This window comes from Oncorhynchus mykiss, chromosome 10 (assembly GCF_057628025.1).
Source record: "Oncorhynchus mykiss isolate SJ-2025 chromosome 10, ASM5762802v1, whole genome shotgun sequence".
Taxonomy (NCBI): Eukaryota; Metazoa; Chordata; class Actinopteri; order Salmoniformes; family Salmonidae; genus Oncorhynchus; species Oncorhynchus mykiss.
In genome coordinates, this window is record NC_143031.1 from 36,310,813 (window position 1) to 36,330,370 (window position 19,558).

General features: G+C 42.5%; 2 protein-coding genes across 4 annotated transcripts in view; both read left to right on the plus strand.

Moving 5' to 3' along the window:
- Nucleotides 1-331: 331 nt before the first annotated feature.
- On the plus strand, nucleotides 332-12,979 carry LOC110533766 (arf-GAP with Rho-GAP domain, ANK repeat and PH domain-containing protein 1). Of its 2 annotated transcripts, none has more exons than XM_090186507.1 (28): nucleotides 332-1,490; nucleotides 1,647-1,732; nucleotides 1,869-2,004; nucleotides 2,105-2,174; nucleotides 2,291-2,411; nucleotides 2,560-2,777; nucleotides 3,287-3,393; nucleotides 3,470-3,669; nucleotides 3,869-3,948; nucleotides 4,191-4,373; nucleotides 4,550-4,724; nucleotides 4,890-5,015; nucleotides 5,209-5,344; nucleotides 6,905-7,007; nucleotides 7,108-7,303; nucleotides 9,524-9,733; nucleotides 9,894-10,109; nucleotides 10,263-10,368; nucleotides 10,568-10,715; nucleotides 10,854-10,931; nucleotides 11,100-11,174; nucleotides 11,450-11,567; nucleotides 11,729-11,842; nucleotides 12,059-12,192; nucleotides 12,299-12,381; nucleotides 12,494-12,544; nucleotides 12,662-12,725; nucleotides 12,812-12,979. In XM_090186507.1, exons 1-28 carry the CDS (start codon nucleotides 1,474-1,476, stop codon nucleotides 12,854-12,856), a joined length of 3,396 nt encoding a protein of 1,131 aa, XP_090042633.1. In that variant the 5' UTR covers nucleotides 332-1,473; the 3' UTR covers nucleotides 12,857-12,979. The 2 variants fall into 2 exon arrangements, with proteins under 2 accessions (XP_090042633.1, XP_036846065.2); XM_036990170.2 differs by having other exon boundaries at nucleotides 1,869-1,991.
- Nucleotides 12,980-18,210: 5,231 nt separating this feature from the next.
- Nucleotides 18,211-19,558, plus strand: part of LOC110533099 (cGMP-dependent 3',5'-cyclic phosphodiesterase) — a 41,360-nt gene continuing 40,012 nt past the window's right edge. Inside the window, exon 1 of one of the 2 annotated variants that reach the window (XM_036990171.2) lies at nucleotides 18,211-18,567. In XM_036990171.2, the coding sequence (XP_036846066.1) occupies nucleotides 18,463-18,567 (105 nt within the window). In that variant the 5' untranslated portion in view covers nucleotides 18,211-18,462. The remainder of the gene's footprint in view (nucleotides 18,568-19,558) is intronic. The other variant, XM_090186508.1, reaches the window with a different exon arrangement.

A 19,558-nucleotide genomic window follows, 5' to 3' on the forward strand; every position in this document is an offset into this window, starting at 1 on the left:
AAACATTTGACAAAGTCTTTGTTACACAGTACACAGTCCGCCTCTTGGCTAACATCAGAGAGGATACTTCCCATATTAATTATAGTACTTCCAGGAATCGCTGGCTAATCTAGCAAACTGCTTACTGGTAAACACAATGTTTTGACTTTGGAACATCTGGCCAGCTATCCCAACTGACCGCAAGATGACTCTATTATTTATTGTTATGGTATGACATTGATTTCTCTCTCTCTCTCTCTCTCTCTCTCTCTCTCTCACACACACACACACCCCCTCTTCCTCAATACAGTACCATCATTTCCTAATTTAGACAGAGAGGAATGTTCTCAACTCTCTCATGTCACTCACCAGAGAAGAGGGAAGAATACTATTAAGGTTGGTGAGTCTAAACTTCACTATTGCAAAGGAAAATTACTTTTTTGGGGATATATTATCACTCCAGTACATTGATATTACTGAGCATGTGTCATTGCATCGCCAACATCTTATGTACAAAGGTAGCAGTTCAGCAGAGAGTTACAAGAGTCTAAGAGCTACAGGTAAGGTCACAGATTGCCCCTTGCTGCTATGCTTTACCTGCCTGCTGTGTTCGCAAATCTGTTTCTATAATAATCATATATTTTCTGATGAAAATTGACTGTTGTGAATGCACTTTCAAAAACAAGTGGTATTCTTCATAGAATTAAAATGAGTTATATTCCTTATAATATACGGTAGAATTTACAGAAGATACAGTACAGGTCAGACTGTACAGGTTCACCTGTAGTTGCACTGTCTCAATATGTCAATTATTATACCTTACTCCTATGCCTGTGGTCCTGTGCCATGACATGAATTAGGAGTCATGGAGAAGCTGCTGTAAATGTCAAATAAAGTCTGTTTGTTCAGGGTTATTGCAGTTTCATGAGGAAGATTAGTCTCTCTGATGCCAGTTTCTTAAGCACACTTCCTGTTATAGCTGCTGTGATGAGAGGGCCATTGTCACAGGGATGGGGCTCACCATCCCAAACAGGTGGCCAGATTACAGTACCCATTTCTTACCCAAACCCGTTAGTTAATCTATTTGAACTATTCTCAGACTTTGGGAATAATTATTGAGTTATTGTATAAAGTTACTGTATTAATTTACTTCCTTACCAGCAGTTGTGAGGTTACAACACTTGTTCATAGTTCTGACCTTATGTTTGATTATTTGGTTAGAGTCAACATGCAGGGGTAATACGTGTCAAACAGCCATTGTCTTTCGTAAAATGTAAACAATCGACTCTAGCTGACATGTGATGTATGTAATACAGTTTATTCAGTATCATCAGGTAAACCTGTCCGGGCACATTTTTTCATTGGGACCTGTGACGCGGCATAACAGAGAAACGATTCCTTTACTGTAATCCTTTGGCTTCAGTTGTTTGTCTCCACCTCTTTGTCACAGCTAACCTGTATAGCTGTTCTGGAGTTAAGAGAGGCCAGACACAGATGTCATGGCAGACAATGTAAGTTATACTGTACATCTGTATGTGTGGGTGTGTACGTACTACTTGAATGTACTATTTTCCTCTTCTTGTGTGTGATTACAGATGTTTAGAGCGATTAAAGTGTGAAGGATGATATTTTGATCCATTGTTTGCATTTTGTATTCTGCACCATAGGAGGATGCATTGCGGGCCATGCAGAACTGTTTCCACAGTCAGTTTAGTGTGGATGAGGCTGAGTACGAGGACATTGAGGAAAACAGGTGTGTTTCTGTTGAACTGTTTTACATGTGAGTTTGTGTGTGAAGCCTTCGTCGACATGTTTTTGTTATTGCAAACATGATGAGATAAGGGGAACATTCATGTCCTTGCTGCTTATGTGGGTGTCTAATATCTCAGGAGAACATCTGTTGATGAAGACAGTATCTATCTTGGCTGCACACTGTCACAATCCTTCAACCCTGATTTTCACCACTCACCTGTTATCAAGATGGGCTGGCTGCACAAGACCCCACCTCAGGGGTAAGAGAGAAGGGTTTGTGTGCTTGTACATGCATGTGTGCATTTGTGTGTTGGTTCATGCATGTGTGTGTGTGTATGCATGAGAGTGTAAGTCATCTCTGTTTTATCTGCAGGACCCTTGTTTTCCAGAAGCGTTGGGTGATGTTGGATGCACAGTACCTTCGATACTTTCAAAATGAGAAGGTCCAGACGTCTTCCATAGAGCCACACATAGGTTCACAGATCACACTGTCTACTGTTTAATACCTTACTTATTATAGCCCTTCCTCTTCTTCCTCGTCCTCTCTTCTTTTCATCAGGAGGTCTACTCAAAGCGGATCATAGCCATACTGTCTGTCACTAAAGTGCTTAATGTTGGAGGACAGAAGTTTGAAGTGGTGACAAGGAACAGGACTTTCTTGTTCCGTGCTGAGAACAACAGTAAGTGTTCAGCCTAAAGTAACAATGGTCACAATGAGGAAATATGAGTAATTTGTGGGCGTTATTGATGTAAAGTCTACACCAGTTGTATTCGGTGCATGTGATAAATACAATTTGATTTGATGTGTGTGTGTGTGTGTGTTTTCAGCCGTCAGGGAGGAATGGGTGTCAGTACTGAAAGAGACTATTCAGCAGCGTTGTAACAGCATGGAGAAGTCCCTTATGAACTTCAGTGATACGTGTGGACAGCGTGCTAGTAGAGTCTCGCTCATTAGTAAGCAGGGATACCTGGAGATGAGTGGACTGCGCTCCAAGCTCTATGTAGTCATCTGTGCCGACAGTGTTTTCCTCTATAGGAACGCTGAGGTGTGTATCCACGGTGCATGCATTTGTTCTGAAATATATATTTTTTAAACGTGCATGAAAGTCCTTTATGTATTCTTAAAGTTGACAGGCAAAGGTCTCCATATAAATCATAACAGTTAATAATAATGCTAATTTAGGCTTAATTAAATTAGCCTCAACAACATTTTTGTTTATCACTACATTTTGTCTGTCATTTCTACTTTTTGATGAAGATGTCATATTCTGTCTGTACAATTCAAGGATGACATAGCTACAGATATGGCTTTTATGAGTAATTTTCTGGATCAGAAATTAAACAAATTATACTGTGAGGAGACACTTATATATTTGGGGAATAAACATTGATATCAATAATGATTACTCATGCAGATAAGGATATAGATGATCTAGCTATAGCCAGTCAGTGAATTCACAATTTATGTGATGAGGCTGCCATTCAAACAGCTAAGACTAGCTACATTTTTGAGTTGCTAAGAAATGTTAAAAAACTGTGATGTTCATGTCATCAGGAGCACAGCCAGGGTGTTGGCATCACCTCCATTGAGATTAATTTGGGTACTGTGAAGGGCACAGACAAACGGTCCTTCAACCTCACCACCATCTACAGGACATTCAGGTGAGTGAGACTGACCTTTGACCCTTTAATGACATCCCACAGTGAAACCCCTGTGACCTCTGTTCTGTGTGGTTAGTTTTGTGGCCGAGTCGGAGCAGCAGAGGGAGCAGTGGGTTGAGGCCCTGCAGGCCTGTGTCAGTCACTCTCTGTCCAGCAACGCGGTGGCCCAGAAGATCTGGTCTGAGGAGGCCAACCAGCGCTGTGCAGATTGTGGCGCCCCCCACCCAGACTGGGCCTCTGTCAACCTGTGTGTGGTCCTCTGCAAATGCTGTGCAGGTACAGAACCATTTCCAGAGGTCAGTCCAGCCTCGTAAACTAATGGATCAAGACTCAAAAGTTTTGATTAGATTCTATAATGATCATATTCAAATATGTCAGGTTAACAAAAATTGTATCACATTGGTATGTTAGATAACAGTGCCTGGTAGAGGATATTGAAATCTAACTCTCTTTAATCCACTTCTCTGTGGTTTAGGGGTGCACATGGGCCTGGGCCAGAGTGTGTCCAAAGTCCGCAGTCTGAAGATGGATGAAAAGGCGTGGACTGAAAATCAGGTAGGTACAGTTTCTTATTTGTATTCTACATGGATTACATGGATTAGTAACATTGCATTCTCACCACCCATATGACTGGCTTCCTCTGTTTATGTTCCTCACACTATGCTTTCTATCTTATTTGTATAATTGTATTATGCACGTATGTTGTCTTTGAAAATTAGATTTTGTCATTGTTCACCCTGTTAATAAAATAACTCGTTTTTCAGGTCAAGGTTCTAATGTCACTCCCTGTTCACCAGCTGTTCCTGTTGCTAGGTAACGACAAAGTAAACCTTTTCTGGGCAGCTAACATTCCACCAAGTGAGATGCTCTGTCCATCAAGTGACAGAGAGGAGCGCCAGCGCTTTGTTACTGCCAAGTACTGCCAGGGGAAATACCGCTGCTACCATGCACTGTTTGGCCAACAGGAAGCCCTCAACAAAGTGAGGCTCAGATTTTCTCTAATTTGCTATCTCTCTCCATCTGTTGCTCTCAAAAGTTCAGACTTGTCTTCTCTGCTCCTTGATTATCTCTCTACCTCCCCCTCTATCTCTCACTCTCTCTCTCTCTCTCGCTTCCTCCTCTCTCTCCCCTCTCTGTCCTTTTCCTTATCTCTCAGGCTCTGTGCAACACCATTCAGACAGGTGATGTATTGGAGACTCTGTCGCTGGTGTTCTGTGGAGCAGATGTGAACTGTTATACAGGTGATCCAGAGCTGCCCAGCCCTGTGTCCGTGGCCCAGCACTATGGACAGACACTTCAGGTGGAGTTCCTCACTCACAACCACAACACAGGTAGGAGCAATGAAACCAGCCTCATTCATCAAATCAAATTCTCTGTAATCCATGCCTGCAATGTAACATCAATCATATAGTTGTGTTGAACACAAATGTATGGGTTGTATTTCATTGTTCAGTAGAGGTGACATCATCAGTGTTATATGTTTTTCCTCTCTCCAGAGCTCCCAGGGTCAAGGGCTGGAGATCACACAATCTTAGAGGCTGCTCTCCCCATCTCACACACTGGTTATCTGTTTAAGACTGCCTCCTCAACACGAGCAGTTACAGAGCGCAAATCTAAAGGAGGTGGGTCGTTCTTGATATTCTGTTTGTAAACTACATTTTTTGTGAATTGTTTGGACATGCTTTAGATCTGAATTTCAGATGAACTAGTGAGCAACTTGCACATTTCAAACTTGATATTCCTTTTTGGTAAGTGACATTGTTTTAATGTAAATTCAGTTACCGTAAGCTAATTGTAGCATTTTGGAACATGTAGATTTTAGTCGTCGCTGGTGCTCTTTGAATCAAGGTAACTTCAGCTACTATGAGAGTGAGAAGAGCTCCAGCCAGAGTGGACAGATGAAGATGAGTGATGTCCTTTGTCTGGTGGTCAATCCCCAAGGGAAACATGGGTAAGACAACACGATAGATAGTGTTTTAATCCAAAATTAAGTGGAACGACATTTATTGGATATTTCAAACTTTTTTAACAAATCAAAAACTGAAAAATTGGGCGTGCAAAATTATTCAGCCCCTTTACTTTCAGTGCAGCAAACTCTCTCCAGAAGTTCAGTGAGGATCTCTGAATGATCCAATGTTGACCTAAATGACTAATGATGATAAATACAATCCACCTGTGTGTAATCAAGTCTCTGTATAAATGCACCTGCACTGTGATAGTCTCAGAGGTCCGTTAAAAGCGCAGAGAGCATCATGAAGAACAAGGAACACACCAGGCAGGTCCGAGATACTGTTGTGAAGAAGTTTAAAGCCGGATTGGGATACAAAAAGATTTCCCAAGCTTTAAACATCCCAAGGAGCACTGTGCAAGCGATAATATTGAAATGGAAGGAGTATCAGACCACTGCAAATCTACCAAGATCTGGCCGTCCCTCTAAACTTTCAGCTCATACAAGGAGAAGACTGATCAGAGATGCAGCCAAGAGGCCCATGATCACTCTGGATAAACTGCAGAGATCTACAGCTGAGGTGGGAGACTGTCCATAGGACAACAATCAGTCGTATATTGCACAAATCTGGCCTTTATGGAAGAGTGGCAAGAAGAAAGCCATTTCTTAAAGATATCCATAAAAAGTGTTGTTTAAAGTTTGCCACAAGCCACCTGGGAGACACACCAAACATGTGGAAGAAGGTGCTCTGGTCAGATGAAACCAAAATGGAACTTTTTGGCAACAATGCAAAATGTTATGTTTGGCGTAAAAGCAACACAGCTGAACACACCATCCCCACTGTCAAACATGGTGGTGGCAGCATCATGGTTTGGGCATGCTTTTCTTCAGCAGGGACAGGGAAGATGGTTAAAATTGATGGGAAGATGGATGGAGCCAAATACAGGACCATTCTGGAAGAAAACCTGATGGAGTCTGCAAAAGACCTGAGACTGGGACGGAGATTTGTCTTCCAACAAGACAATGATCCAAAACATAAAGCAAAATCTACAATGGAATGGTTCAAAAATAAACATATCCAGGTGTTAGAATGGCCAAGTCAAAGTCCAGACCTGAATCCAATCGAGAATCTGTGGAAAGAACTGAAAACTGCTGTTCACAAATGCTCTCCATCCAACCTCACTGAGCTCGAGCTGTTTTGCAAGGAGGAATGGGAAAAAATGTCAGTCTCTCGATGTGCAAAACTGATAGAGACATACCCCAAGCGACTTACAGCTGTAATCGCAGCAAAAGGTGGCGCTACAAAGTACTAACTTAAGGGGGCTGAATAATTTTGCACGCCCAATTTTTCAGTTTTTGATTTGTTAAAAAAGTTTGAAATATCCAATAAATGTCATTCCACTTAATGATTGTGTCCCACTTGTTGTTGATTCTTCACAAAAAAATACAGTTTTATATCTTTATGTTTGAAGCCTGAAATGTGGCAAAAGGTCGCAAAGTTCAAGGGGGCCGAATACTTTCGCAAGGCACTGTATATTCTATTTGTGTTTCCTGCTGAGTCAGTTATGGTCATTCCTTTGAGCTGTACCATGACTCTGGGAGAGTCTACCTGTTTGGAGAGGATTCCCCTGACACGGTGAGGGAGTGGATCAAGGTCATTGGCAAGGTAACCACACCTCTTTAAAACTAGATTTAAATTAGTATTATGATAGATTGGTAAATGGTAGTTTTATGTATAGCTGCTGCCTTGTCTTGTTGTGTGTCAGGCCCTGGTCCCCCCTGTAGCAGAGGACCTGGTGGGCTGGTCCTTTGAGCGGGTGGGCCGGCTGCGCTACACTGCGGGCCAGAGCTTCCATTGTCCTTGCCTGGGCTGGTTCTCCCTGGGGGGCTCCAGACTGCTCCTCCTCCTCCACGGAGAAGACCAAGTGGATAACATCGACCTGCGAAAACTACAGGAGCTCTGTGAGTAACACCTGAATCTGGCACAGTGGGGCATACGGTGCATTCAGAAAGTATTCAGACTCCTTGACTTTTGACTTTTTCCACATTTTGTTACTTTACAGCCTTATTCTAAAATGGACTGAATAGTTTTTCCCCTCATCAATTATTACCCCATAATGACAAAGCAAAAACAGTTTTTTAGACATTTTTGCAAATGTATAAAAAATGAAACTGAAATATCACATTTATGTACAGTACCAGTCAAAAGTTTGGACACACCGAATCATTCCAGGGTTTTTCTTTAATTTTACCATTTTCTACATTGAAAAATACATCAAAAGACATCGAAACAATGAAACAAAACATATGGAATCATGTAGTAACCAAAAGAGTGTTAAACAAATCAAAATATATTTTATATTTGAGATTCTTCAAAGTAGACACCCTTTGCCTTGACAACTTTGCACACTCTTGGCATTCTCTTAAACAGCTTCACCTGGAATGCTTTTCCAACCGTCTTGAAAGAGTTCCCACATATGCTGAGCACTTGTTGGCTGCTTTTCCTTCACTCTGCTGTCCAACTCATCCCAAACCATCTCATTTTTTTGGGTTGACACTTTTTTTTTGGTTACTACGTGATTCCATATGTGTTATTTCATTTTTTTACAGTGTAGAAAAAAGTGAAAATAAAGAAAAACCCTTAAGTGAGTAGGTGTGAGTAGGTGTGTCCAAACTTTTGACTGTTACTGTAAGTATTCAGACCCTTTACTCAGTACTTTGCTGAAGCACCTTTGGCAGCGATTACAGTCTTCCTGGTTATGACGCTACAAGCTTGGCACACCTGTATTTGGTGAGTTTCTCCCATTCTTCTTTGCAGATCCTCTCAAGCTCTGTCAAGTTGAATGGGGATCATCGGTGCACAGCTATTTTCAGGTCTCTCCAGAGAAGTTTGATCGCGTTCAAGTCCGGGCTCTGGCGCAGTCACTCAAGGATATTCAGAGACTTGTCCTGAAGCCACTCCTGCGTTGTCTTGGTTGTGTGCTTAGGGTCGTTTTCCTGTTGGAAGGTGAACCTTCGCCCCAGCCTGAGGTCCTGAGCGCTCTGGAGCAGGTTTTCATTAAGGATCTCTCTGTACTTTGCTCCATTCATCTTTCCCTCGATCCTGACTAGTCTTTCAGTCCCTACCGCTGAAAAACATCCCCACAGCATGATGTTTCCACCATCATACTTCACTGTAGGGATGATCAAGGTTTCTTCCAGACGTGACACTTGGCATTCAGGCCAAATCATTTCATCTTGGTATCATCAGACCAGAGAATGTTGTTTCTCATGGTTTGAGAGTGTTTAGGTGCCTTTTGGCAAACTCCAAGTGGGCTGTCATGTGCCTTTTACTGAGGGGTGGCTTCCATCTGGCCACTCTATCATAAAGGCCTGATTGATGGAGTGCTGCAGAGATGGTTGTCCTTCTGGAAGGTTCTCCCATCTCCACAGAGGAACTCTGGACTCTGTCAGAGTGACCATTGATTTCTTGTCACCTCTCTGACCAAGGCCCTTCTTCCCCGATTGCTCAGTTTGGCCTGGGCGGCCAGCTCTAGGAAGAGTCTTGGTGGTTCCAAACTTCATCCATTTAAGAATGATCGAGGCCACTGTGTTCTTGGGGACCTTCAAATCTGCAGAAATGTTTTGGTACCCTTCCACAGATCTGTGCCTTGACACAATCCTGTCTCAGAGCTCAACGGACAATTCCTTCGACCTCATTGCTTGGTTTTTGCTCTGAGATGCACTGTCAACTGTGGGGCCTTATATAGACAGGTGTGTGCCTTTCCAAATCATATCCAATCGATTTAATTTACCACAGGTCGACTTTTATCAAGTTGTAGAAACATTTCAAGGATGATCAATGGAAACTGGATGCATCTGAGCTCCATTTAAAAATAAAAAAAATAGCTTTAAAAATGTAAACGTTTTTTGCTTTGTCATTATGGGTTATTGTGTGTAGATTGAGAGAAACATTTATTTAATACATTTTAGAATAAGGCTGTAACATAAGAAAATATGGAAAAAGTCAAAAGGTCTGAATACTTTCCCTAACTGTAGGTTAAGGAAGTACTGCAGAGGGAGAAGTGTTTTTATTTTGGTGGACCAAGAATGTTAGTGACATATACATTACTTTTTAATAGAGCTACTTTGGTTGACAATTGATGTAGACAGTGTGTGATGTAATGTGATGTGCTGTCCCAGCCGTGGAGCAAGAAGCTGCTGCTGTGATGCTGGTGGACAGAGGCAGGAGGCTGCGTTTGGAGGGGGACAGGAGGCCTGACTACCAGGGCTGGCTGAGTGGCATCCAGCAGGGCTTAGGGAGAGGAGACGGCCCCCTGGACCAGCAGCAGCTTACTGAGACAGAAGTCCCTGTCATCGTGGACCGCTGCATTAGCTACATCACACAGCATGGTAAGTGGACCTAGCATGGCATCGGTTGGGACAGATACCTAACAAAAGATGTGCTCTTACCAGCTCCATTATTCGATTCTATCAGTGTCTTTGTAAGCCTGTGTTAATGATATAGTGGTTATGTGTTTGTTTATGGGGGGGTTTTCCTCCCCCTTTCCAGGTTTGAAGTCAGAGGGCATCTATCGGAGGTGTGGTGTGAACTCTAAGATCGCCGCCCTGCTGCTCTCTCTCCGCCATGACGCCCGTCAGGTTCGTCTGAGTGAAGGGGTGTGCCAGGTGGATAATGTGGCCAACGTCCTGAAGAGATTCCTCAGGGAAGTGGGAGAGGGGGTTTTCAATGGCCATCAGGCCTCTCTGCCATGGCTCCATACCACTAGTGAGTCTGGCCTACCCTCATTCTAATACAGGTGGACCACAATGACCACAACACTGCTTTTCACTGCTCGTCTTGGTAGTCGTATCATTGGTAGCCCCATGACAAGGAGTTTTGTGCTGTAATGTGTAGGTGTTTTTCTTTTTTGTCCACCAGCTGTCAGTGAGAGAAGAGAGAGAGTGTCCCAGTACAAGGCCCTCCTCCACAGCCTCCCCCCAGTCAACAGAGCCACCCTGGGGGCTGTCATCAACCACCTCTACTGGTTAGCCTCAACTCTCCACCTCTGTCCGCCTGTCCTCTTCTCTTTTCTCTCTGTTTCTTCCCTCCATTCTGGTTAGTCTCTTTTGTAGAATTGTTATTGTTTTATATATAGATAATTGACTAATTTGTCTTTGAAAGTTCAAGACATGCATCGCTGTTGAGAAATCTCTTGTACAAATATGTTGATTCTGTTCCCAAAGCGTTCAGTGCTTTGCAGATGAGAATCAGATGAACATGCACAACCTGGCCATTGTGTTTGGTCCCACGCTCTTCCAGACGGACGGCACTGATAACAGCGCAGGACAGGTGGTAGAGGAGCTCATCCAGAACTACCAAGATATTTTCAATGTGAGTGGGTCTGTCTCACACTGATGACATCACTGATTTATAATAGATAAATGGAGGGAAATGTATTGTGTTGTCACAAGAAGCCAAATTAAATGTTCTGATCAATTGGATGGATGGATGTGTCTGTCTGTGTGGCAGGTGAATGCTGAGCAGCTTCAGAGGCAGCTGGACATGATCTCTCATGTCATCAAAGCACAGGAAGAACACACCGAGGAGGTGAGCATACACCTATGGCATGATGACATTTTCAGAACCCCTTGCAGCAGTTGTTTCCCACCCAACTGAAATTATTAAATCCTTCCATGACCTGTCTATCTCTTACTATTTGCTGGATTGAGGATGGCTGTTAGCCTGATGTGTCTTTCTCTTCAATCTGCTCTGTAGGGGACCCCCTCACCTCTCACCATCTGTGGGATTTACCTGGAGAGGAAGGAGGAGGGCTCTGAGCTGCTGGTTCAGGTCAGCTCCATGTGCACTCTCACCTTTCACCTTAGAATCCAAATGCGACAGTATGGGGTGTTCTTCTGCAATGCTTTGCGCCCAGATGATCATATAAATTCACTTGCTTGCTAAAGCCAACCCTGTCTGCTCCTAACGCTAACCCTGCCCGCTCCTAGCGCTAACCCTGCCCGCTCCTAATGCTAACCCTGCCCGCTCCTAATGCTAACCCTGCCCGCTCCTAGCGCTAACCCTGTCCGCTCCTAACGCTAACCCTGCCTGTTCTTCTCCCTCAGATCTCCCAGGCAGTGAGTGCCGAGGAGCTAGTGTGTGAGGTCCTGAGACGCGGGAACATCCCTCCACAGCAGGGGGACTATTGGAGCTGCTTCCTGGTCAACGACAACCAGGAGATGGGTAATTAGAACACCTCAGTTACAGTTGCCAAGTCCCTTTTTAAATGTATAAGCTGAATGAAGTGTGATATCTTTATATATCTTTATATTGCTGATGAACGCTAATGCCCAACTGCAAACTAGTGGTAAAATACAATGTGTCTTCTCTGATTCCCCCAACAGAGCGTCCATTGCACCACCAGGAACGAGCGCTGGCCATCTATTTCTCTCTGGGTAAAGACTGTCACCTGGTGGTCAAGCGGAACTGCTACATGGAGGCCATGTTAATCTACATAGGTAAATGCATGATTACCGATGTATATATTATTATTCCAGTCCAGTCAAGAGCACTTTTGAATAAATTACATATTGTAGATACTTTCTGTGAAGAATAGTTTTGACAACAGAAAAGGAATCCGAAGGGGGGGAAGGGGGAAGGCAACGTGTTAATTAATGATATGGTTGAAAATCAGCACAGTGAAGTGAATTAGAGTTGTATGTCCCCTCTCACAGCGGCCATGGTAGACGTGTCCAGAAACAGCATGATTAAGTTCAGTGATGAGAAGGGTCAAAGGGGGAAGAGAACCTTCAGCAGACGCCTCTGTGTACTTGATGGCACCTCTCTCAGGCTCTACAAAGAAGTAAAGGTAACAGAGGATGGAAGGAGGATGTGTAGGCCTATTCTGTGACTGTATGAAGTACCTACAGTATGTGGCAGTATAGCTACAATTGTCCATTTGTACTCTTTACTAGAGTACTCAGCCTGAGAGGGAATGTCAAGTCCATGCTCTGAAAGTCTACTATGGCATCAAGAAGAGGCTACAGCCACCATCATGGTGAGAGTCAACCAGCAACCCTCCAATGACTACTGGTCTATTTTCTTAACCATTTGGCTATTGATTCCATATCAGCTGTCAATACAATGTAAGTTCCCTCCTCTTCTTCTAGCTGGGGGATGACTGTAGTGTGTGAGCAGGCAGAACGAGACAAACAGCAGTGGTGAGTATCTTTAGTAGCAACTAAAGATGGGTAAACCGTAGGTACTAGTGCACTGAGGATCATGGTAAAGGTATAGCCTCTCTAACCCCGCCGTCTTCCCTCTCGCAATCTTCTTAGGTACCTGTGCTGTGAATCAAAGAACGAATTGATCAAGTGGCTGGCCACTTTTATGAACCTCCAGGTAGTGTCATTTTGTGTGACTGCAACATATTCTACTTTCCTCAGCTCTTTATTTGATTTCTTTTTTAATTTTCCTTTTTCATATAGCACAATAGTGACCTGTGGCCTGCAGCTTCCAGGCCAGATTCCTGATCTAAGGCAGAAGGGGAAATAACCTAATCCTGGTTTTCCATCACAGAAGTATCTTCCAGATACTTTTTCGCATCTTCAATTCTTCTCAAAAATATTTTTAAACAAGTTATTTTAAGTTAATAACCACAAATAATGTCTTTCTCTGTTATAATGGTTGATTTGACCCTATTTCTAACCCACAGCTACAGTATAGCCCTCACCCACACCCATTATACCCAACAAGAGCAGAGACAGTTTCATTCTACAGTATAGCCCTCACCCACACCCATTATACCCAACAAGAGCAGAGACAGTTTCATTCTACAGTATAGCCCTCACCCACACCCATTATACCCAACAAGAGCAGAGACAGTTTCATTCTACAGTATAGCCCTCACCCACACCCATTACACCCAACAAGAGCAGAGACAGTTTCATTCTACAGTATATTGAAATGAAAACATACAGACCTGAGGGTAATAGTAGGGGAAGCAGTATAGAACTACACTACAACAACGAACTTAAACAAAAATATTAGAGGCACGTGAGAAAAATAATCTAAATGTCATGTTGACTTTGAAGCTCCTTTGATTGGGACATAATGACAAGGTTGGAGAGCTGCAATCGTAAAACCATCTAAGTTTAGACACCGAGCATTCTGTTCATGTCATTATGGTAACAGTGGTGGTCAGTAATTATTGGAGAGCAGGACTTCAACTCTGTCATTACTCAAGACAGCTTGTTGCATTACAGTGATGTGCAGTTTATCACTTTTATTAATGGACTAATCCTTTAACAGTACCTTAACATAAAAATGAATCTGAGGGAAGGTTAGCTAGACACCGCCCTTAGGGAAAGAAGACTGATCTTGTGGCTGTTGTCCAGTGCCTGGCTGGTCGAAGCCCAAGAGGTTTCTCTCTCTCGCTCTAGGCTGATTATGAATTGGTATCTGAAAACCTTATTGTGATTAAGCAATGTTGATATCATTGTATGTCATTCAACATTTAAACTGTGTCTTTTGAATACAATGTGTATAGTTTTTATATTTCTTAAAATCACTCTCCTACCATTCCTTTGATGTCTGAAGTCAGGATGCTTTGGCACTTCAAATCCTGCTCGACTTGTTTGGTTGATTTTTCTATTGTGTTATTGACTGTACGTTTGTTTATTCCATGTGTAACTCTGTGTTGTTTTTGTCGCACTGATTTGCTTTATCTTGGCCAGGTTGCAATTGTAAATGAGAACTTGTTCTCAACTGGCCTACCTGGTGAAATAATAAAAAGCCAAAGCATTAATAATATATCCAGTCCTACTGTAGGAGATGCTCAGAAATAAAAGCGCTGTCAGATAGTTTTTGAGGATTTCTCCTTCAGAGCTGTATCACCATAGAAACACAACATTAGATTATTGGCACACCCGAGATCTCTGTTGGCAAATAGTTTGTTTTAGCCATTGATATGTCTATGTGTGGAAATATGGCTTGCCTAAAACACTGTACTAGATAGTCATTATAATATTATTCTCTTAGGTTATATTGTAATGTTAATGTACCTTAAAGGGTTTAAGACTGGATTTCTGGCATGTTGCTACAGCACATTAAACCCCCCCCCCACCACCATTCTCAATCGCCCATAAAGTTTTATTGGTGCTCTTGTGGGGCTAAGTGCCTCTCGCTCAGTAAAAGGGCTTTCTAATATCCTTTTATTTTTCAGCTGTATGTCATTAGACATGAGGCTGTGTGGGTAATGGCTTTACATTAGGAACTCAGGGCTGGTGAAGTGGCTCAGTCACCCCTGGTAACAACCATGCACTCCCATTCACCCCCAGTTCTTACATCACCACCCCCATTAAGCTTCAACGTTACCATAACCTGCACATACTTGACACACAAATGCTACGTTCATTATGGAATTTTAGAACAACTTTTCTCACTTCCTCATCCTGCAGACATGTAGATCTTGCTGACTGGTCTGTCATTTAATTACTTGACATTGATTTAAAAATGTCTATGTTTAATAGAAGCCCCGCATGCCAATTGCAGGTCCAAAATGTTTTAGAATAACTTTTTCAGTGGTCATTCATGGGGCTAGATTAGAAACCAAGGAAGGAATATATCTCTCTGGTGGTGTTCTGGTGTCATTAATCTTTAAAGGCTATCTGAAGGACAAAATACGAGTGAGGTGTTTATCTAATGGCATGCTAACCATTTCCGTTACAATACTGACATATTCCACTCAGTTTCCACTCATAACAACGTACTGTCCAGAATAGAGAGACAGTTAAATGTAATACCGGTAGATGAAGAAAAAATTTATAAAATGTTTTCTTAGCTTTAATAATAATTTGTATTGCTTGTCTAAATCTCATGTTTGGTCATGTCAATAAATTGCTTATTGCTCAAGTGAATATTTGTATTAACTCTCTGCTAGTCAACTCTCATTCAGGGTTTATTTTATTCATGCACATAAATTTCACTAAACCATTTAGAGATATGGTCCTTTCTATAAACAATGGGGCTAATGTGTGACATTGAGATAAACATTTCAAAATGGTTTGAAATAAAAATAAAAATGATTTTCATGCAGTTCCACATGTGTACCCAGAGGAATAAATGTGAGTATATGCAAATTGGCCTCACCTATATAACAACATATACAGTGACTTGCGAAAGTATTCACCCCCCTTGGCATTTTTCCTATTTTGTTGCCTTACAACCTGGAATTCAAATCGATTTTGCGGGGGTTTGTATCATTTGATTTACACAACATGCCTACCACTTTGAAGATGCAAAATATGTTTTCTTATGTAACAAACAAGAAATAAAACAACAAAACAGAAAACTTGAGCATGCATAACTATCCACCCCCCTATGGCAATATTTTGTAGAGCCACCTTTTACAGCAATTATAGCTGCAAGTCTCTTGGGGTATGTCTGTAAGCTTGGCACATCTAGCCACTGGGATTTTTGCACATTCTTCAAGGCAAAACTGCTCCAGCTCCCTCAAGTTGGATGGGTTCCTGCTGGTGTATAGCAATCTTTAAGTCATACCACAGATTCTGAATTGGATTGAGGTCTGGGCTTTGACTAGGCCTTTCCAAGACATTTAAATGTTTCCCCTTAAACCACTCGAGTGTTGCTTTAGCAGTATGCTTTGGGTCATTGTCCTGCTGGAAGGTGATCTCTGTCCCAGTCTCAAATCTCTGGAAGACTGAAACAGGTTTCCCTCAATAATTTCCCTGTATTTAGTGCCAACCATTATTCTTTCAATTCTGACCAGTTTCCCAGTCCCTGCTGATGAAAAACATCCCCACAGCATGATGCTGGGGATGGTATTTTCGGGGTGATGAGAAGTGTTAGGTTTGCGCCAGACATAGTCTCCCACATGCCTTTTTCTTTAAGCAGTGGCTTTTTTCTGGCCACTCTTCCATAAAGCCCAGCTCTGTGGAGTGATTTATTTTCCTGTCATCCAGGCAAAGGGTGGCTACTTTGAAGAATCTCAAATATAAAATACATTTTGATTTGTTTAACATTTCTTTGGTTACTACAGAAATGGTTTTATGTCACACGATTTTGGACAAATCCGCCAAGACACCAACCATGATAAATTGTTAAACAGGTTTTAAATCAACTCGTGAATTTCATTGAATATAGCTATGATCCCCCCCCCCCCCCTTATGTCTTAATGTAATGACATGAAAATAATTGTCAGATTGTTATCAATTACTTATCCACAGCCGTAAAAAGTTGTCCAGTGTAGGAAATCCTCACTGATACCCTAGTTTATAGAAAGACCCATATACTGTAATTCAGTTTTTAAGCTTGATGGGAGATTGAGTTTATTTTATTCAGAGCTAATAGAATCACACGAGCCTATAAAGTTTTATTTGTCTTATTATTATTCCCCCTTTTTCTCACAATTTCAATTATGATCTTGTCTCATCCCTAAAACTTCCAAAAGGGCTCGGCGAAGGTTGAGTCAAGCGTGCTCCGAAGCATTACCCGCCAAACCATGCTCCTTAACACCCGCCCACTTAACCAGGAAGCCAGCTGGACTAATGTGTCAGGGGAAAAACTGTTCTACTGACAACTGAAGTCAGCCTGCACCCGCCCGGCCCACCACAAGGAGTCGCTTGAGCTCAATGAGCTACATAATGCCCCCCCCGGCCAAACCCTCCCCTAACCCAGACGACGCTGGGCCAATTGTGGACCGACCTATAGAACTCCTGGTCATGGCCAGTTGTGACACAGCATGGGATCGAACACAGGTCCGTAGTTACACCTCAAGCACTGCAATACAGTGCTTTAGAACGCTGCGCCACTCAGGAGGCCCTTCTTTGTCTTATTATCTGTGTCTCATTTCAAAGTTATGCCAATTGCACATGCTGGTGGATTTATGGTTGTTTTCTTTGCTGTGCTTTTCAGTAGGTAACTGAAAATATTTTCAGTAACTCTTGACAGGGGACAGGCCAGTTATGATATCAGGGTCTTTGTTATTTGCCCTCATTATCATATAAAGGACATTGTGTTGCATATTATTCCCCCAATGTCCTATCTGTGTTCAGCCTTTGCCTATCATTAACCAAACCTTTTATCTGGAAAGTCATATGATGCTACCTACCACCTCTTGACTGTTTTGTTGCTAATATGACTCAGAGTCAAATGGATATTGTGTCAATAGAGATGCCTCATCATGGGACCAAACATCATCATTGATGTCACATTGATGTAACAATCATCCTCCTGGATTATTAAAACTTATTTAATACCTTAATTTAATTACATTTAAAACCAACTAGTTATCACAGGCTACCTACGGTACTCTACAGACCAACCTGACAGTGCTATTGTAAGCTAATGTGATAGAATGTTGCTCCATGAAGCCTTCTGTTACAGGAGCTTGCACAAAGGCAACCCCCACTGAGCCAGCAAGCCTCTCTGACCCTGGTCTGAAACAATATCTCTCTCACTCACCGGCACTTAAAGATCAATATCACTGTGTGTGTGTGTGTGTGTGTGTGTGTGAGCGTGAGTGTGTGTGAGCGTGCGTGCGTGTGAGCGTGCGTGTGAGTGAGAGAGCGAGCGAGCGAAAGACAGAGGGGGGAGAGTGAGATACTTCTGAAGGTATTTCCTCTTTGCTCCTCTGTCTGTTTTTGGAACCCTGCAGTTGTTCTGGAGCAGGTGGGGATGACATTGGGGATATTCACAGACATTCACACAAACATGCAGTTTCCATACAAGTGTGCACATACGGATTGCCTAAACCACACACACACACACAACATAATAACCCCACTCACAGTATTATTATGACAGACAAGGGGGGTGGGGCTGAGTGGAGAGAATGTTGGAGGGGAGGAGATTTGAAGAGAGTCTTGAGAGAGAGACAGAGAGAGTGTTAGAACGAGAGAGAAGCCTGGAGCATGCACAGAAATGTGTAGGCTTGTTTATGTACTGAGACTGTCTCCACTTACTCTGACAACCAGGAGAGTAATAGATGAAGAGAGCCAAAGAGACTGATAGAAAGATATTATTAGTGGCTGAAGGACAGAGACAAATAGAAAACGAAACACAGAGATAAAGAAAAAGAGACAGAGAGATAAGAGGAAGCAATAGAAACACAGGCATTATGCTGCGGTGGGTTCTTATTGCCCTGTTTCGCTTCTTCAGGGGAGCAGGACGGCAGGTGTTCCCGCCAATGGAGGAGAGAGGGGCGTACTCAAACTCCGTACAGGTAAGACTCCTTATCTGTCCCAGCCTCACACCGTCTGTCTCCTGCCACAAGTATCTGTACTCCACAAACTTAAGGACTGGCTTATGTCAGTCTCTTAGAGATATGATCAGTCACCATAGTGACAGCTGTCAGTCAAGAGCAGTGTGCTGGTTTCTTCTTTTTTATAATGTTTCACCTAAAATCCGTTGCATGCAGTAGTGAGTAAATCTATGTGAAAGAAAGATGATTCCCACCAGCTCAGAGTTGGAAGTGTTTATAATTTCCATGCTCAGCTGATTGATAGAGGCCTCTGGTATGGCTGTGCTGTTTAGACTTGTCAAATGCAGGTGGACTTTCCGATTCAACCAAATGGTTCATGTTTTACTGGTGGCAATGTGGAGCGTTTGTGTATCTGTGTCTTAGTCTGTGTGTCAGAGGTACGATAGCCACCTGTTAGCCCCCCCCCCCCCCCCCCCCTAAAATTCTACACATTTTGCCATCGGGTAAGGATAACAATTTGCAGTTTTATAGTTAATCTCATGCTATTCTACATGTTTTGCAATGATTCTAAAAGAGTTGTGCATTTTGAAGCTAATTTCCTGCAATTCTACACATATTGCCATGGGGCAGAGAGGAACACGTGCAGTTTTATAGCTAATCCCATGCTATTCTACACATTTTGCAATAAGGCAGAGATAATTGAGCATTTTTAAAGCTATTTTCCTGCTATTCTACACGTTGCCATGATGCTGAGAGAACATTTTGCAGTGTTACAGCAATTGTTATTATTTTTTTACGACTGTTCGGGGAGGGGGCCTACCATAGAAGTCCTATTCAAATACTAGAGAGGCTATGTCATAAACCCTCAAAATTCCAGAATGGGGTGAAAATGGCAGCCATATTGGTCAGGGAGAAATCCAACCCAGTCTAATTGGAATAAATGGCAGTAGAGGCATAATCCGGATTTGACTTATGCAGGAAAGTAAAACAAAGACCATAAATGTCCACATTT